Source organism: Dioscorea cayenensis, unplaced genomic scaffold (genome assembly GCF_009730915.1).
Source record: "Dioscorea cayenensis subsp. rotundata cultivar TDr96_F1 unplaced genomic scaffold, TDr96_F1_v2_PseudoChromosome.rev07_lg8_w22 25.fasta BLBR01000429.1, whole genome shotgun sequence".
Taxonomy (NCBI): Eukaryota; Viridiplantae; Streptophyta; class Magnoliopsida; order Dioscoreales; family Dioscoreaceae; genus Dioscorea; species Dioscorea cayenensis.
In genome coordinates, this window is record NW_024086820.1 from 1,808 (window position 1) to 20,893 (window position 19,086).

At 43.7% G+C, this 19,086-nt stretch overlaps 1 protein-coding gene and 1 pseudogene across 1 annotated transcript; one reads left to right on the plus strand and one right to left on the minus strand.

Annotated features, from left to right (window-relative positions):
- The first annotated feature begins 4,693 nt into the window (after positions 1–4,693).
- On the plus strand, positions 4,694–6,061 carry LOC120254361 (annotated as a pseudogene).
- A 47-nt stretch (positions 6,062–6,108) lies between these two features.
- LOC120254362 (NADH-quinone oxidoreductase subunit N 1) lies at positions 6,109–9,614 on the minus strand. The gene is made up of 4 exons (XM_039262472.1): positions 9,134–9,614; positions 8,975–9,024; positions 6,373–6,453; positions 6,109–6,277 (listed from the first exon to the last, which is right to left on the minus strand). Exons 1-4 carry the CDS (start codon positions 9,518–9,520, stop codon positions 6,109–6,111), a joined length of 687 nt encoding a protein of 228 aa, XP_039118406.1. The 5' UTR covers positions 9,521–9,614.
- Between the last annotated feature and the right edge of the window lie 9,472 nt (positions 9,615–19,086).

Here is a 19,086-nt window from a genome sequence, read left to right on the forward strand (position 1 = left end):
CGTTTGCCCTACTATCATTATCATAGGGGTGTGACACGTCCGAATATGCGTGTGTGTACCGCAAGTGCACGGGTGTCGAAGTAATAAATACCCGGTGAGTCGGGTGAGTCGAATCCACGAGGGAGCAGGGGCTACTAGTACTAACTTCTTCTACGCTATCTAGCCTAATGATAATGGGATAGTGTGGTGATCTAATGTCTGAAGAGATGAACACCGGAGACAAATATGCAAGGGTAAAATGGAGGAAGAATCTCAATCAGTAAAAGTGGGGTATTCGGGCATTGCTCCCCCTAGGATTCAGGTATTAGGTACCGGATAAGCAAAAGTGTTTCTATGATGAGTAAGTTAAGTCGTGGAAATCCAAACATAATCGGGTCTATCTCTAGATCACCGATACTAGTCCCCCTCGAGGTCCCGGTGGAGAAATCGCTCAATCTCAACACCTCACACCACATATGACCGCTAAAAGCACTCTAGGGATTCCAAATTGTGTATCCAATTCCTAAAGATTGATCCAACCCTAATTCCCGTGAAGGATCCTAACCCCCTACAAGGTCCCGGCGGAGAAATCGAGCAATCTCACGCCTCCCACCAAATATGGTTGCATAGAGCTTAGGGAATGGAGATAGAATACACCAATCGGAGGGGAAAGGGGATACTTCACTATCTCATGATTCACCCTCTCAACCCTCTTCAATCTTGAGGTTCTAACCCTAATGGAGATCTCTCTCCCACCAAGGCAACAAATCATGCAAACCAAATAACCATAAGATCAATAAGGCAAGCAAGCATTAAACAATCAAGAATGAAACTTAATCAAACTCGGATTAAATAGAAACACAAAAGCAAATCCACAAAAGATGAGAATCCTAGGGTTCACAAGCCCAAATACCCTCTAGGGTTTTTAGCCCTCCATGGAGCAACATACAAAAACACACCCATCAATGAATGAAAGTACATTAAAACCATAGAAATAAACCCCTTATGTATGAGCCGATGGCCTTGATGGAGAGCTTGACGTCTTGAAGGACCCACTCCGAAGCTAGGTTCACGGTGGCTTCCTTGATGCTATGACGGAGGAGGAATCGATCAAAGTTGGTGACGAAGCGCCTCCAAAGCCGCAAAGACCTCCTCTCCAAACCCTAGCCGTCTCACCCCTCAAGAGCCGCACAAAAGATGAGAAAGAATAGGGCAAAAGCGGCTGTTTATAGGCCTCTGGCAACGCGTCATCACGTGCCCCCCAGCGCCCGCGTGGATTTTTCCAGCGCCCGGCGTGGGCTGCGAGGAATTTCCACGCGGTCGCGCGGAATTTCAGCGGGCGCGTGAGCGATGATTCTGCTACGATGAATTCGTCTCGATGAATTCGCTTTACTGACACTTTCGCTACGGTGATTTCCACAAACGCGATGATAAACAATCTCCTCTTAAGGCCACACGATCGGGCACACGATCATATGGTAGAGCTATACGGCTTTTTCCTTCATCAATGCGTCTTGAAAGGTCTTGAAATCTTTACAAAGAGGAGGAATGTGGAGACATGGCTGCCTTTGTGCCCTTCCATTAATAACTTGGCTTGCAAAAACTATGGAAGTTGGCACACATCTCCTCATAAAAGAACTCCTCTTGTGTCTTCCAACTTGATTTGTACAAGAACTCCCAATATTATGCCATGATAGCCTATCTTAGCTCCCTTTTTGAAATCCCTAATGCCTTCACAACCTATATGCATAAAAAGAACACCCAATACACGAAATGAGACATAAACCGTATAAAATATGATGCTCAATGTATGTAAAACATGCATAAAAACATGTTCACTCAAGCACTTATCAGGGTGTAACAAGGAGGATTGGAAAGGAGTTCTTTTTTCATAAAGCAAGTGAAGCCGGTCTCCAAATATTTGATCTTAGGCTCGGCTTGGGAGCTCTTCTTTCTTGCTTCTTATGAAACCGTCGAATCACGCTATCCATGCCGCATCCCATCCATCCACACGACACGATGGCTTACTTAAGCAACAAGTAGAGAGAGCTCAGCTCTCAGATATACGTTACAGTACCTCCTACCTACCATACAAAAGTCTAAATCAATCTTTGATTTGTGTGTGTCTTGTTCCATTTTTTCTCTTTTGAACGAACGTCCAGAAAGTTAGTAGACAAAGGCGGCATCTCTGGTCGCCTACATGGGTTCTGGCCTCTTCATCACCGAAATACAATAAAGAGCCGGCCGGAGTGCGGAAAGTCGACTCGTCAGAATAGAAGGGGACTGACTATCTGCGGCGAGTAAGCTAGGAAGCGCACATTCTCACTTTACTTAATACATAAGCGCGAGAGGCTGAGCCTATAGTATAGTATAGTCTTTTTCCCTATCTACGCTATATCAACAAGGCCTCAAACTCAGTAGCTTGTCAATTCTTGGTGTAATACTCACTCGTATCGTAAATGAAAAAATGATTGGTGTAAGAATTTTTCACTGATCAGGTGTGATCAGTCTCATCCGTGTAAGAATTTAGAATTCCTCTTCCAACCCGTCCCGGAATGGGCGTTATGGCAAAAAACAAGAAGAAAAAGAAAGAAGGAATTTGTCCAATAGTCACAAATGGTGCCTCCACAGGTTGACATCCGATCCAACCTAGTAGTAAGCAATCCGCCAAAAGCAACCAAAAAATTCCTTGGTGAATCGGGCGAAAACTTGAACTACGCACATACATACTTTTAAAAAAAGGTAAAGCCAACAGAGATATAGAAACTGGTGCTATTGCGGCTACACCTCCCGATTTGTCAGGTATACTGCGAAGAATGGCATGGATCGGTAGGAAATACCATTCCGGCACAATATGAGGCGGGGTGGGCATCGGATTAGCAGGTATATAATTGTCGGGATGCCCCAAAACATTAGGAGCATAAAAAATCCAAATGGAAGAAAAGATAGCAAAAGCTACCCAACCTACTAGATCCTTTACATAAAAATAAGGGTAAGAAGCAATTTTATCCATCTCTGAATGTACACCCAATGGATTATTTGATCCATATTGATGCAATGCGGCCAGATGAAGAAGACTGGCGCCTACTAAAATAAGGGGGAGTAAATGATGAAGACTAAAAAAACGATTTAAGGTGGCATTGTCCACGGAGAAACCACCCCAAAGCCAAGTCACTATGGTATCTCCTACTACAGGTATGGCGCTAGCTAAGCTTGTAATTACTGTAGCTCCCCAAAAGCTCATCTGACCCCAAGGTGGTACGTATCCTATAAAAGCTGTCACAATCATTAAAAAGGAATATGACAACTCCGAGACACCGAACAAATTCCCTAGGACTGCTATAACTCGCATAATATAGACCACGAAAAATATGAAGGTGAACCACAATGAGAAACATACTTGCCCCATTAGCATGCATATAACGGAGCAACCAGCCCCCTTCAACATCTCTCATAACGTGTTCTACGCTGTTGAAAGCTAGATCCACATGAGGGTGTGTGATGCATAGCTAAAAAAAACGCCAGTCACTATCTGAATGACTAAACAAAAACCAGCTAACGAACCGAACCCCCACCAATAACTAAGATTGCTCGGGGTTGGATGATCTATCAAATGCTGGTTAAGTGTGGAGGATATAGGTTGTTTAAGAAGAGAGAATCGTTGGTTCCTTATAGTCATTTCTCTTTTCTATCGTGACAACTCCTCTTCCCCCTTATTTACCCCCTTGCCTTGATGGAAATTGGCTTCGCTGCGCCGAAACTGCATGAGAAGATTCATCCCATTTTGGCGAGAGGGAGGCAGTGAATCACCTGGGCTACGGATTTGTCGGTTGGTTGATTCTCGAAATAACGTCATTCGGAAAAAAAAACTGCCGGTTTCTTTTCTTAAGGCTTCAAACGACTAGAAGAAACCTAAGAAAGAAAAGTAAGGAACTCCTTTCATGAAGAAGTTTTTCCTACCTACCCTACCCCTTTTCAAAAGAACGTCGATTTCAATCTCAACAAAGAAAGAACTCAAATTAAAGCAAATTGCTTGTTGTCCTATTACTCTTTTTTTGCCTGCCTTGTGGAGCTTTGGAAAGGAGAGAATTTTCAGAAAGTCACTCTCGGAAACTCTTATTGGGCGAGAGAGAGTCAATATGATATTGGCCTTGGTTCTACCAACGAAACGAAGAACTTTTTTGTCTTTCTCATTCGGAAGGCCCTATTCTATATTCTATTAGTAAGAGTAAGCGGGCCCACACCCAGACTCTGACTTCAATGGTGGGAACAACCTTAGCACTCCGGCGTGAACATGAACAAGAGTTCTATTAGAAAATTTCTTGATCATAGTGGTCGATCCCTCGGGAGTGACATTCGTTACTTTAGATGTTGTTCACGCGGTGATCTTCTATCTTTCCAACAGTACTACCCTGTATGTAGTCTATGTCTGGGGGGACAGGTGCGGCGGAGAGGTCCCCCACTTCGATTCCCGTCCCGTTAGCATCTCCGATCCGAGAGTTGGGATGACTCCGTTAGGTCCGTAGCCGGACGGTAATGGACCTACAACCCTTGCTTGTGGACCAGCTGCAGGGCTAACTAACCTTTGTTCTATTGGTTTGGTGGTTGCTACCAAGACGATTTCTTTATGCCCATCAAAGGACCTCGAGATGCTAATCTATGACAAACGATACGAAAAATGCGAAAGAACTCCACTACGGAACGAGGGTGACCCATGGTAATATATCGGTTTCTTACTCATGCAAAGGAACTATTTCTTGATGTTGAAGGGGGATGGTTGCTCCGTTATATGCATGTTAATGGGGTAAGTATGTTTCTCATTGTGGTTCACCTTCATATTTTTCATGGTCTATATTAGCAGTCCTAGGGAATTTGTTCGGTGTCTCGGAGTTGTCATATTCCTTTTAATGACTGTGACAACTTTTACAGGATACATACCACCTTGGGGTCAGATAAGCTTTTGGGGAGCTACAGTAATTACAAGCTTAGATAGCGCCATACCTATACTTGTAGATACTATAGTGACTTGGCTTTGGGGTGGTTTCTCCTTGGATAATGCCACCTTAAATCATTTTTTTGGTCTTCATCATTTACGCCCCCTTAGTTTAGTGGGTGCCAGTCTTCTTCATCTGGCCGCATTGCATTAATATGGATCAAATAATCCATCGGGTGTACATTCAGAGATAGATAAAATTGCTTCTTACCCTTATTTTTATGTAAAGGATCTAGTAGGTTGGGTAGCTTTTTGCTATCTTTTCTTCCATTTGGATTTTTTATGCTCCTAATGTTTTGGGGCATCCCGACAATTATATACTTGCTAATCTGATGCCCACCCCGCCTAATATTGTTTCAGAATGGTATTTCCTACCGATCCATTCCATTCTTTCGCAGATATACCGACAAATCAGGAGGTGTAGCTGCAATAGCACCAGTTTCTATATCTCTGTTGGCTTTATCTTCTATTCATCGACAATATTTTTTGTTTCATCCAAGCAGGATTAGAAGTATCCTCCTTATTGGGGAGAAGTGGGTTATCAACCCACCATTTATACAGAAATGGGTTCTTTGCAAGAAAGAATGACTTCTACCAAAGAGGGATCTATAACTTTGATCCAAGCAGTTTATGTACCTGCGGACAATTTGACCGACCCTGCTCCTGCCATGACATTTGCAAATTTTGATGCTACTACTGTACTATCAAGAGAATTAGCTGCCAAAGGTATTAATCCAGCGGTAGATCCTTTAGATTCAATGTCAACTATGTTACAGCCTGGCATCGTTGGCAAGGAAAATTATGAAACCGCGCAAGCAAAAAGTTAAGCAAACTTTGCATAGTTACAAAGAACTTCAGGACATTATAGTTATCCTTTGGTTGGATGAATTATCCTAAGAAGATCATTTAACTGTAGCGAGAGAACAAAAAATTGTGCGTTTCTTATCACAACCCCTTTTTCGTGGCGTAGTATTTCTTGGTTCTCGTGGAAATATGTTGGTCTCGCGAGAAACAATTAGGGGGTTTCAACTCATTCTTTCCGGAGAATTAGATAGTCTTCCTTTCATGAGCCCGCAAAGCATAAGCTGAAATTCTCCAAAACTGAGTCTTTCTTCAAGTATTTGGATCTGATCCAATCAGCCCCTAAGATCATTCTTACCACTAGCTACTTCCCAGAATAATCTAGCCTGACTGGCAGTGTTCCAGTCTTTCAAACTTCGAATTTCCAAACCGCCCTCCGTTTTCGGTCTGCAGACGAGTTCCCATCTCACCGCGTGCATTTTTGAGGGGGCAGAGCAATTCATTCTGGAGTAATGAGAGAATGGATTTAGATTGATATGCATAGAAGGTAGGCTGGGTTCGCCATCAACGGTGAGAAGCTCAAACGCATTCTTGGGAACCTGGTGTCGAACTTATAAAGCCTATCGAACTGCCGTTTAAGGGCCCGGTATCGAATGCGCTGATCATGAGACCGATCTAACCTATTAAGGTATGTAGCCAAGTGGTCTATGGCATGTTGTCGGCTCTCGTCTAAGAGTGAAAGTCGTGTAAGCATTCAACATGCTGCTGGTTCTCAAAAGTTGAGAGATAGTTGGCGGATCTCTATCTCGGCCTCTGTCCTGTAGACCAAGGAAGATAGAGTTTGGGTACAAAAATGTTGTGCGATAAACGCGGGTAGAAGATAGTTTCAAATGTCAATCCTCATTTTTTTCCTTAGCTTAGGATACTAAGCGTGGTCTTGTTTGTGGCCTCAGCTTGACCGGAGGGGTGCTTAAATGATTAGTAATCCTAAACTCCGGTTGCATATATTCCCCCAGTTCGGGTACCGTTATCTAAGACTATAGACTTAGGGAAGACCGATTCAATAAAGAAGATGAGTGTAGATTAAGCATGTCACGCCACGCCTTTCCAATCGGTTAAAAGCCATTGGTCTTGCTTCAACCCACTTGGTGAAGTAGTCTGTAGCGGTGATAACAAAAATAGTGACCATGACTAGAGGAAGAATTGGACGGTCGAAACCGGGTGTGAAAGAAAGACGTTGAAGGGCATGGATGAAATCTCCATGTAAAATCCTTACACCTACGCACAAACTCTATGCTGTCCTTCCCCCCAGTAAGCCAGCCAATAGTACCCTAAAGAAGTTCTCTTAGCTAGCGCATGTCTATTAATGTGACCATCGCATGCTCCTGCATGAGTTTAATGAATGGTTTGTTGAGCCGTGTCGTCACATCTAAGGCAGGCATTGGAAAGTCTTTTGCCTGACACCTATAATGCAAATCATCAGTGAAAGACAACATGGATGTCTTGGCTACTCCCTGGTACGAATCATTCTTCAAAGGAATGTTTGGCGAATGGATTTGAGATGCCTTACCATAAAAAAAGAAAAGAGAAAGCACAGGGAATTAAGTAAGCTTTGTATGTGCCCTATTGAGTAATGGCTAAGAACTTGACTTTCTCGACTCATATCGAGAATGCTACGAAGTTCTGGCATAAGAGGACATCGAGATGGAAAGAATTAGTGAGGTCTTCTTTGTGCTTGGTTCACCCTGAAGCAAAGAACTCTCCCTCTTGTGATGATTGCATGAAAGGTGAAATACATTGGTCCTCCTTTCCAAAAGGATGTAGTTGGAGAACCCTGAGTTGATTCATAGTGATCTCACTGGTCCATTCCATGTTGCTCGCTCTAAACTATCCTAAGTCTTAGTGGGCTGGAGCTATGAATACTAGCACTTATGTTTCGAATAGAGTTCCCTACTGAAGCGCTTACTCCTTATGACCAAGGGGGTAGCGGTCACTTTCGAGATATTTGCAAGTCAAGCATATGCATGTGTGAAGAGGCAGAATTAGATGCGACTTCGCCAAAATGCATTTTCACAGGCCGAGGAGATAATGATCCCGTGACAAAGAATGTATTTGTTGCAAGAAGTGCACATGTTGTTGAAACATCTCCCGTAGACTTAGCCTATGTTGGATCTTTGATGGAAGAAACCTCTTTCATGAAAGGGGAGGGGCGGAGAGCCCATGATTCGATGCTGCCAGCTAGCCCGCCTTTCTATCCGCTGCTGAATGAAGCCGCTGACCTACCATCCCTTCTAGCCTTACCCGATTCGCCGGGAAGGGGGATTTTCTGAGGCAACCAGATGGTTCGTCGAGTCAGGGAATGCTGTAATCCTATTTTGCTTGGACAGAAAAACCCATCCCCCTAGCCTTCTCGCTCGATTGTGGTGGACGTGAATCCTCGGAAAGAGAATATGAAAGAAATGCCGTCTCTTAGATGGGAGTCAGGAACCGCCCGAAGCATCTTAGATTGGAAAGTTTATCGCCAGCTGCATCTCCCACCTCGGACCCAGACGCCCTATCTTCTCGATCCCACATGCCGGCCCATGGCCGCCTATCAAAATGAATGGGACGATCCACTAAACAACTTCTCAAGACGACTCTTCCTCTTTATCTGGGAGTCAGAGATTGGATTCTGTATTGGCATACCAATGGTTTGGATTAGATGGCCCCATATCTCTTTCTGCGGATTCCCTACCTCTCTCTTCTTGCCTGCTCACCGGGCTTTGACCATGTCTCCCGAACAATTTTCAGTACATATGGCGCAAGACGATTCCACATATCGAGGTCGGAATGGGATCGGGTGTTTTTCACGTCTCACCGTAGTGCCCGCTTTGCCTTGATTGGAGATTGATGAACAAGAAGGAAAAATGGAAAAAGTCGACTTTCAACATAAGCATCCGTTGCTTGCAGGTCCTTAGTTTAGTCAAGTAGGCGAGGGTCGCGAAGGATTCAATCCAGCCACAGGTTCCCCCACTGGCTACCTTGTTACGACTTCACCCCAGTCGAAGACCCCACCGTGGTATGCGCCAATAAGACCACCAAAAGCCTTTGTGGCACTAGTGGTACATAGAAGTCATGGGTGATCATTGGTCCGATGCTTCAGTGAAACCAATTCCCCAGGGTGTGACGGGCGGTGTGTACAGGGCCTGGGTACATATTCACCGAGGCATGCTGATCCCCCCGGAAGGAGGCTTCTTCACCCTCCACCTAAGCTGCACAGGAAAGGCCCAAAGCCAATCGCAGGGAACAAATGAAAGCTTTATAGGGTCTTTTCGTCCCACGTGCAGTAGTCCGCGATCTTCACAGACATGTCTATTTCACCCGAGCCTCTCCAAGAAAGTGCCCAGCATCGTTACGCCTTTTCGCTGTGAATGCATCTATCGTCATTGATGCATAAATAAATATACCAATTAGTAGTGATTGAATTCCTTCTATGGTTCCACATGAGAAACCAGTACGAATATAACCTACATGTCCAATCGAACTATGAGCTAGAGGTCTTTTGACTTTCGTTTGGGCCATGGCGGCCAGTGCTCCTAAAATCATAGAAGCAATGCTGCAGAAAAAGAAGATTTGTTGCCATGTACCTCCATAGGAACCAACAATAGAAACACGTGACATATTTGCAGAAATAGAGATTTTAGGCGCAATAGAAAGGAATGCTGTCACCGGGGTGGGTGAACCCTCATAGATATCAGGTGCCCACATATATGGAGTCAAAAGAGAGATGGAGTCCGAGGCGAGGGAGAGGGGGATTTTCTTCGGGGCTCGAGAGATTGAATAGATAGGGCCCCACAAGTCGTTAATTTCGCCACTGGGGAATTCATACAAAAAGGGAACGAGGAATTCTCAATGGAAAAAGTGCTCTCTGAATCGAGCGTGGAAGTTGTTTTCCATCAGACGGCTGTTCACGTAACTCCACTCTCGGCTTGGATTATATATCCAAAAAGGGTCCGCTCTTGGCCATTCCACACGCTGTCTCAGCAGAGGCGTGGTTATCTGAAGTGGATTCTCACTTTTGTAGTAGATGCCGAACCCGCTGCTCGTGGGCGGGCGCAGTAGCTACATGGACCCCTTCCCTTATGTTATTGGCAGCGCTTTCCCGGGTCGCAGCCGGAATTCTTTTCTCTGCATCATAGGGCAGGCAAAGCCCGAAAGAAGGCTGCTATCCCCTCGGCCTTCTTTCGTTTTCAATGAAAAAGAAATCAACATCTCGATCTTCGAAAAGCCTTTTTCCTTACCCCCGCCGTGATCTCCCTCCCTTTCGTAGAGCCTTTTCCTTTAGTGGTGGTTTGGGAAGCATTCCCTTATCTCGAACGTCGGCAGCATTCGGAATTCCCTTTGGGGCCCCTGGGTTGTTTTTGTTTGAACATAGGCTCAAACATGATTGATTGGAAGGGTCCTAGCTACTGCATGCGCTCAATACAAAAAAACCTCTGGAAGCTACGAGGATGACAAAAAGATGGCGCTTTCCTATGTTGCACTCGAAAAAGGAAGAAACCTTCAGGAAGACGCCTCGAATTAACTAAGGTTTCTTCCTCCCACAACCTCCGCATTAGAGGGGAAGATTAGCAAAGCTGGGAAAAAGACGAGGGAGGGGAGCAACATCTTATTCTCTTCATGAGAACTTCAGTGATCGGAGAAGCATTCGAACGGGTGACGCCTTCATTTCGCTAAGGTAAATGTAAAAGGATCCAATCCATTCGGGAACCAAAGCACTCTTTTTTTACTTTGATTTATAGATAGACAAGAGATAGAGGAACTCTTTTTTCTGTCTATCTATTATTTGATCATCTCCCCGATTTTTCTTCTTTTTATATATGCTTATGCTTTTTTCTCTAAATTTGGAGTTTTAGCGGGCCCCCTGTTAGTTAGATGCTATAAGCCAAGCCTTTAAGAGATAGGGGCCGGTGGTCCTCGATTGATGCTTCAAAGAGTCGCTGGGGTCGCGGCCATCTCCCTTGGCCCTTCTCACCAAGCTCAACCATAACTTATTTTATCGTTCTCTTATTTACTTTTACCACTTTTTTGATTTTTTTCTTATATTGAGAAGGTAAATCAGTCGAGCGATCAAGCTTTCCGCCTTTTTGATGCCCCGGCACCTTTTAACATAAACCTTGCCATTTCAACGATGGTCCTATTCTTGCACTCGATACACTATTTTTGTTGAGGGGTGTAGCCAACTTCAAATTTACGCTTAATTCCCATTCTTCAACCAATAATGAAAAAAATGAATTCAATCGATGTGAACTCACCACTCTTTTAAAGCTATCGGACCTCTTACCTATACTTCTCTTTATGGTTGAGAATTGTCTAACTTAGAAAAAGGGATTCATGATTGAAAGAAATTTCATAGTGTTCTTTTTTTCATAACTATTTTATATTTTTTTCTTTGATTTTTGAAAAAGAAATTTTTTTCCCCTAACGAAAATGGATTTGAAGGAGAGGCGGAGTGTGGAAGTAAAAAGATCTCAAAAAAATGTTTTGACATCAAAAATTTCTACCGCTAAAGCACTTCACTCAGAAATCGCAACAACCGTGAACTCATCAAGGTATGTGATCGGGTCAGAAAGGATTGTTCTCCCTCGAGTCCCTAAGCACGCAGTTCCCTCGCTTAGTATGGGGTCCAAACGATCAGGATAGCCTTAAGGGAGAATCTTCTTTCGCGCTGTCGTTGCAAAGCTCTATCATGGGCTCAATGAGTTTACTAGGCGGGCGAAGGATCAGTCCCTGTGTAGTTAGCAGCGAGGCTCCACATGTTTCGGATTCCCACTTGGCTTCTTCAACTCGTGGATCCGGGAAAGATTCCCCAAGTTAGGGCCAGAGCCTCACGCCTTGACCGGGTAAACTAGTCGCCCTAAGAATGAAACTAAACTATATTAGGGAAACCCAAGAAGCCTAAGAACATAATCGAGGTGCTCGTAAGTCGATCCCTACGCTGGCTCGAGAGTCACAGTAGTTCACTACTCATGGTGAACGACTAAGCATCTTGAGCCTAGGTAAACATCACAGAATATGTTGAATGTGACAATTCTTCATGGTTATCTAACGAGACCCGTAGATATTGTAGAGGACTCAGGCCGCAGCAAAGGAAGCAGATATAGTAGTGGGACTGGTAAACATGGACCATCGTGCTGTAATCGCTCCATCATCGAGTCTCGATCACCGAAGAATAACTAAGTCGAGGGTAAGACATGTGAGCCCCTAGGATATGTAGGGGCTGTGTCACTGCGGCAAAGAGGATACGATTGAACACCGATCTCGTGATCATGGGGGAGGTGCCATCGTGATTCCTTGGGCACTTAGGGCAAGTATGCTTAGTTAGTTAAAGGATTGGGAAAGGGACATGACATGCCTACTAAGAAAGGTAGATACGACTCTGGGAAAGAGATCCAGCTTAGGGAAAGGTTAGGAATGTCACTTTTTTTATAGGGTAGCGTATATTTTTATATCCAATACCTAGTAAGATATTTTTCTATTTCTTGTCCTTTCCTCTTCTTGTGTGAGGTCACTTTGTTTTAGGTCAACAAGGGAATAAGTTTCTATATCACTTGAAGACGTGGAATTGATATCTCATCAAATTACTGGGAAAAGGACACGCTGGATGGATGTCTTCTGTGTTTTAGGGAGCAGGAAGGAGAGAGTCAACATATAACAAAAAAGAAAAACAGAGGTAAGGTAAGTGACCCAATGGTTATTTGAAGGAACTCTATGTTGAGCGACCTCTCATTTCCATCAAAAATTATGATTTATTTGTAAAGCGTCATTCATCGGCTTTTTCTATCTAATTCCCCATCAATATGAACTGGGATGAAAGAGGAGGTCACCAAGCGTATGGGAACTTTACTACGGATCCGAGCAAAATATATGATATCTTATATATAAGATTTGGGATACCATGTCTCGTGGAAACAATTGATAATGGAAGGCTTCTTTATAGTCGAAAGTTTATGGAAAGTTGGTTAGACCGAACCGCTAAAACCAAGACCGGGGTTAAGCCCTCACTTCATTAGATTAGCTTTCATATAATAGAAGAAAACCCATTCTTTTCCCGGCCAAAGGCATGAACCATCAAACCTTAGCCTCAATTTCCATGTGGGTGCATCAATGTATTCCCATGGGGTGCATGTCTTTGCCGGCCTATGCGTTTGTCGACCTAAAAAGGGTCGCGAGGTATGCGCCAAACGAGTACCAATCACTATGAGCCATGAACTGCTTTTTTAGTTTGTTAACTTCAATCCTTAAAAAGTCCTTTTTGCTTTTCATGGTCTTGAACAGAAAGTGTGGGTTGGTTATATAGTCTAATACGACTTCCTTCTTCGAACCTTTTGGTATGTATTGCTCCTAACTATATATCATATCCACCGGACGATAAAGTTAATTCCGCGACCGCCGAAAGTACTCGGACTTATCCATCTCATGCATTCTTTGAATTTCCATTTTTGAATTATGTTGGGGGAAATCTACCAAATCTAGGCAGATAGATAGACTCTTTCCCGCCTGCTAGGGAGAGCATGAAACTAAATCAAAATGATTGATTTTTTTCACCAGCCTCTTTTTATGGGTACTAAGAGTCCTCTCACTACCAACCAGCAGACATCATAATCCGGCCGGGTCTTGCCGGTGATCAACAACGAGAAAAAAACAACCAAATGGAAATAACAACTAACTATGGCTCTTGTCCCGCATAACGCCCCTAGGCATAGGGGAGATCGGAGCAACAGGGAAAGGCCTAGACGACGACGCCTCGTCCCCGGGTCGCAGTAAGTAGATCGAGAGGTCATTCCGCCCTTGTCCCCGAAAAATGGGTAATATGTTCTCATACAATGAATGTTGCTCCAACTTTCTTCTAGAGGGCCTAGCTGGCAAGCGATCTTAGTCTACGGTAGAGAACAAGACAGCAAGCGAGCGTACCTTTGTTCGCTTTTTTTCTCCACCAAGCACGGAAGTTTAAGGATAACTCGTAGGTCGGTGGCTACCTAAGGAAACCCGATTCGATCCGCTACCCCTACTGGGAGGCATCTACCTCATCCCCGATCACAAGGAGAGGTTCACCATGATGGGGGTAAGGTACTTTCATTCGATCCGCTCCAGAAAGAATAAAATGTATAGGGGACCATCCATTATTTTTGTGGCATGCTCCTTAGATTTACGGTATCGCAGGGGCTGCTCGACCCTACTTAGTTGACTCGACAATGACAAAGGCTTGCGAAACAATGTAGCACCTTTTAAATTGAATCTTTAGTAGTCTATCAGTGGTGCAGCGGCTTTTTCCCCTGGGAGCGAAAGGTTATACCTTAGTAAAGTAAGCGAACAACGGTTCTTCTATGTAGTGCCCCACCTTTTACTAAAGAAAATTAAGGTCGAGCTAAGTGACTTTGCATAGCGAGTAGAATGAAGGCTATACATCGATGCTCTTTTATCTATAAGCCTCAAGCTGCCTTCGCTAACCTCGCCGCCTACTATTTCTTTCTTTTTTTAGTAGGCCTAGAATTGCATCACCGTGGGTCTACTAGAGCCATCAACATCTTATTCTATTCTAGCTCGGCGTAAACAATTTCATTGCCTCATATTCAGAGTAGAAATAGGGAAACCAAGTAAGGCATGATCAGAATCCCACTTTTCTAGAGGGATCATAACGAAAAGCGAGTTGCTTTTGGATGCATTTAAACGTAAAAAGCTGACATTATTATAGATGAGATATAAACCTACCAGCTTCATGGTGGTGCACCTGGATGACTTCCGTGTCATTCTCGGATGGAGTTTCGAACGCAAAGACGGGCCCTTGCCATTCTTTTTGATACTATGCATCCAGTAAAAATGAAATTTCCCAATGGTCAACATGGGCGTGAGAAGACGGAGACCATCTCGGCACAACAATTCAAGAGTGGATGCATTATACTGGGATGACATACTAATCGTTATCAAGTCTCGCTTATCCAAATTTGAAAGATTGATAGCGTAAAATCCCATGAAATCGCTTTGCTCGAGGGAAGCGCTTTTCTCACTCATATGTTAGAGATAGATGATTATTACATATTTAATATATAGTATATACTCCTCTTTTTAGTAGGTCTTGTAGTCTTATGGACTCGTGGATAGACTACTCGCATTGGCTTCACCCATCTAATGCGCTTTGTCGCCAAGACTTACTTGACGCTAGGGCGATCTAGTTTTCGACCGATGTGTCTTCCTTTCCGTGGAATGGGACTTCGAAATGTCCGATCATTGCTATGGGGCAATCCGCCTTCTTAAGAGACTTCTTCCCCATTAGCTAGCGCTGCTAAAGCAAAACCCAAGGCCCCCTTGAAACAACATCTAAGTTTTTTCGAGGAGCCCTCCTCTCTTAAAGAAAAACTATGCCTATGGTAAGGGTAAGGTAGTCTCTACACCTGTTTGTGTGATCATAGCTTTCTCAATTTGCTTGCCTCGCTATCGACCTTATAGAGATAGAGCATTTTCAAGTTTTATCGCAACAGGAGATCAAAAGCCCAACCTTCCCTACCTCACCTCCCTTCTTTCTTGGGCCGCCTAGTGCCCTAGTCTTACTTTGAAAGTGGCGACTTTCAACACGGCTTCCCCGCCTCACTATTCTATCATCTCAAGGCATCATCGAGGTTTTGCTCCCTAGTGGTATAGTTCGATCTTAAAGGGCATCGTGACGACGAGAAGCTTATCACAGTAGATAACTCGTGATATGAAATAAAGGATGCTTCACTTTCCATTGAAGGTGGTTCCTGCTTCTAGCGTGAAAGTCAGACGTAAGCCTACTTTTGATAGTAATCCTATAAGCTATCCCTATAACAGCCCTAACAACCTTGATCATATAGTAAAAATGGTATCACGTGGCTACCAGCAGATTGTATTTCAGAATGAAGACTGGGAATCTATCTATTTAATAGGTCCGTGGTCTGTTCCTAGAGCTGGTAATGATAGCCCTTTCAATATATAAAAGTCAAAGGTCGCTGCTCCATCCCTTTGCTCCCCGATGGAAAGCCCTGGTTCGCCTATAGTTGTGGTCAAGGATCCAGGATAAAATCCTTCGGGTTGATGGAAGCAATCAGATATTCCTACTGGAAGGATATGCGATTTGTCATTGTGCTATGTTCTATGATGGGATTATAGCTTTGCTCATAAAACCTCTTGCCTCGCGGTTCACCTTTATTTGAGCCTTCTTGTGGAGGTAGTTTGTAATACTTTTTATCCACAGTATTTGTAGCACGCACACCCGAAAATTCCCGAGTCTCAGGTGGATCATGGGAGCCACCAATAATGCATCTAGAGATCTTTTTGGGACCATCCCGTCACCGAGGACAAAGAAAGAAATCCTCACCTTGCCGTGAGTAAGGAACCTCGATCCCGACATCGTAGAACAACATCTTGCTGCACTACACTACCTTCCTTCTCAGAGCGGCCTTACTCTCAACGTCGTAGACACATGTTTCCGCTTTCAATTGTCCAAGATGAGTATCTAACGCATACCTAATCCTGGCACTCCTAAGTGAGGTCGGCCCACCAAGGGGACCACAATCCCTTGACCAGATGGCGGCCTTCCGGTGGTTTGATTTCATTAATTGCATCAAGTCTTGTGATGGGTTGGTTATAAGCATAGGGTCGTGTGTCTCGCCCATCTAAGGAAAGAAAGAATAGAATTAAGCATCGATTTCGCAACAAAGAAAGTGCTTTGTGTAGGGCAATCAAACTCAATGTCACGGGGCTAGGAGAGCCTTTTTACGGGATATAGAGAGCTAGCATTACACCCACTCGGAAAGCGTGAGCAAAGAAAGGGTAAAGACCTTCGCTTTTAAGACCACTTCAGAGTAGATGTTCATGCTCCTGAACCATACTTTAACTACGTTAATAGTTAAAGGGCAGCAGATGAAGAAGAGAGAAAAGGCAAGGCAAGGGGTTCGTGAGCCATCGTAATGTGGAATCACATGAGCAAAAATAAAGATGAATAGCTTCACAAATATAAAAATCTTCCTCCTTTGTTGTTTGTTGAAGGAAGACCACCATCGTATTCCACGCTTCTCTTTTCCTCGACCGACTTGCTCATCATCGCCTGCTTCTCCACCTTTCTATAGAATGGCCTCGTGTCGTACGTATACCACTTCCCGACTCGACTCATCTCTCTCAAGTCTCGATCATCGACTTTCAGGTTAGGGGCCTCGCTAGCCTCGTGAAAGAAGATATACCTGCATCTGACTCTGCATCTCCTCTTTTGTTGAAGCCGATAGACATCCACTCAAGCAAAGAACTAGTTGTTGTGGAAATTAGAAAATTAATATTTGGAATACCTGAGTAACTAGACTTTTTAACGAATTCTTGGCTCATTTTGTAAACTCCACTCGCGGTTTCCCACCTTTGCTTTAGAAGTGAATGCCCCAACGAGTGGTGGTTTGTTACTATTGATTATGCTTTTTCTCGGCTTCCTTTACAGTAGCTAGGAGAGTTGGTGACTTTTGTCCATTCGCTACTCTCTTTTCATCCATTCTTGTATGCATGTAGCCTAAACCTACCTTTTCGATTAGACTTACTCCAAATCCTTTTCCTTTGAAACCCGCCCATCTTCCTTCCCATTCTCGTAGGTTGGTTTGTGATGATTCGTAGAGTATAATGCTTCTCCTGGTTGGGTACATACGGCTCTTCCCTGCAGTTTGTGTAGGTGACCAGCACTGCATGCCCAAATGGAAGATTTTTTTGACTATCCCCAGTAAGTGACGTGAAGGAGCTAGTCATCATGGAATAGAGTATATGCAAAGCGCAGGTCTTCCTAGAGCGAAACTTCCATCTCGTGTTATACGTTATGTCCGACATTAAGAATGATTTACTTAATCCTCGCTTTTCGATAGGCCAATAGGCTTAGAGTAGAAATTCTAATTTCAAGAAAGGAGTTAGGGAATAAACTCAAGTCTATTTTTTTAATTTGAATGTGCATGTCGATAATGTCATGTCATTAACCGACCGATGCATATATATATTTTTCTTATTATATTACTCAATATAAAACATATAAAAATAGATAATAGAAGAGGCACTGGTTTTTGGAATCGAGGAAGCCCTTTTCGACAACCATAATAGATGCATGCATGCTAAGAACACAGCTGGATAAAAAGTGTGAGATGCAAGGCTTTCGTCTCGACCTTTCTAGTAATAAGCCTTCTTTGCCACTTTCAAATCAATAAAAAAAGGATGTCAGAGATAGTACAAGAGGAGGACTCGGATTCCGTAAACTATTATACCCTAATGCTAGCTTTCGTCGAGTCTGTTCTAGGGAAATAGTCGGCCATGGACAGTCAAGCATTTTTTTGTTACTTCCCCGGGTCCATACCACATGCATGAAAGGATGAGAGGAAAAAGTTTATGTTCTTCAAGCGCAGTGCTTCAAAAAAACACATTGAGCCCTTTCCAAATTAGCTACGTATGTCAATTTATCTCGATCGCTTATGAGTTTAGGGTCAGCCAAACCTAAGAAGTATCTTACTATACTGGGACCGGTTGGTTGTAAAAAGGAAGTCAAAGTCATGGGATTGGTTCATTCTCCAGAAGACGTAATGAAACACTCTGTCCCACCCACTACGAAGCTCTGGCGACCCTCTGCTTGCCTTTTGCCGAAAGCATCGACAACCCCTCCATTCTCAATATTGAACTGGCTGCGATTTCCCATGCTCTTAAAATTGGCTTGGCCTCAATATGAATATCATAAAGTGGAATCTAACTCAAAAATCGCCATTGACATCATCAATGGTAAGGCTAAGAACCCCCTGAATTGTACCAACACTATCAAGGATATTATGCACCCTCGCCCACCACTTCCAGGAAGCTCGGGTTCACTCATGCTTGAGAGAGGCCAATCGGGCAGCTTATTTTTAGCTAAGCAACCGAAAGACCTTCCTCACTTCTGCAGCAGCCCACATCCACCCTTCACAATTTCCCAGTTTCCTTAATCTCATCCTTGAGGAAGATAAGCAAGGTGTCCAATACGCCCGAATGTAACTTGTTGTTCTTTTGTCTTTCCATGTTGTCCTCTATTCAACTAGAACTTGACCAGATTTTAGGTGTGGTCCGCTTTTGGATATACAACCATTTATTTTCACAAAGAAACTGTCCAAGGCACGTAGCGGTTGAGGGCGAAGAATAAGCACAGGAGAGTGAACAGAGGGGCTCACGCGAAAGACTCTTTTAGACGAAAGGCGACGACTATCAAGGAGTCAGAGGAATAGCAATAAAATCATAGGAAAGACCATTTTTTTGGTGTGGGGAAGAGGGAGGAA

Bases quoted from the DNA above. Each gene is read 5' to 3' on its own strand.
- LOC120254362 (XM_039262472.1), bottom strand. From the start codon at position 9,520: ATGTGGGCACCTGATATCTATGAGGGTTCACCCACCCCGGTGACAGCA. The intron at 6,454-8,974 runs GTGAATATGTAC...ATACCTTAATAG, and splicing joins GGGGGGATCAGCATGCCTCG to GTTAGATCGGTCTCATGATC. The intron at 6,278-6,372 runs GTTCCCAAGAAT...TCATTACTCCAG, and splicing joins CTTTATAAGTTCGACACCAG to AATGAATTGCTCTGCCCCCT.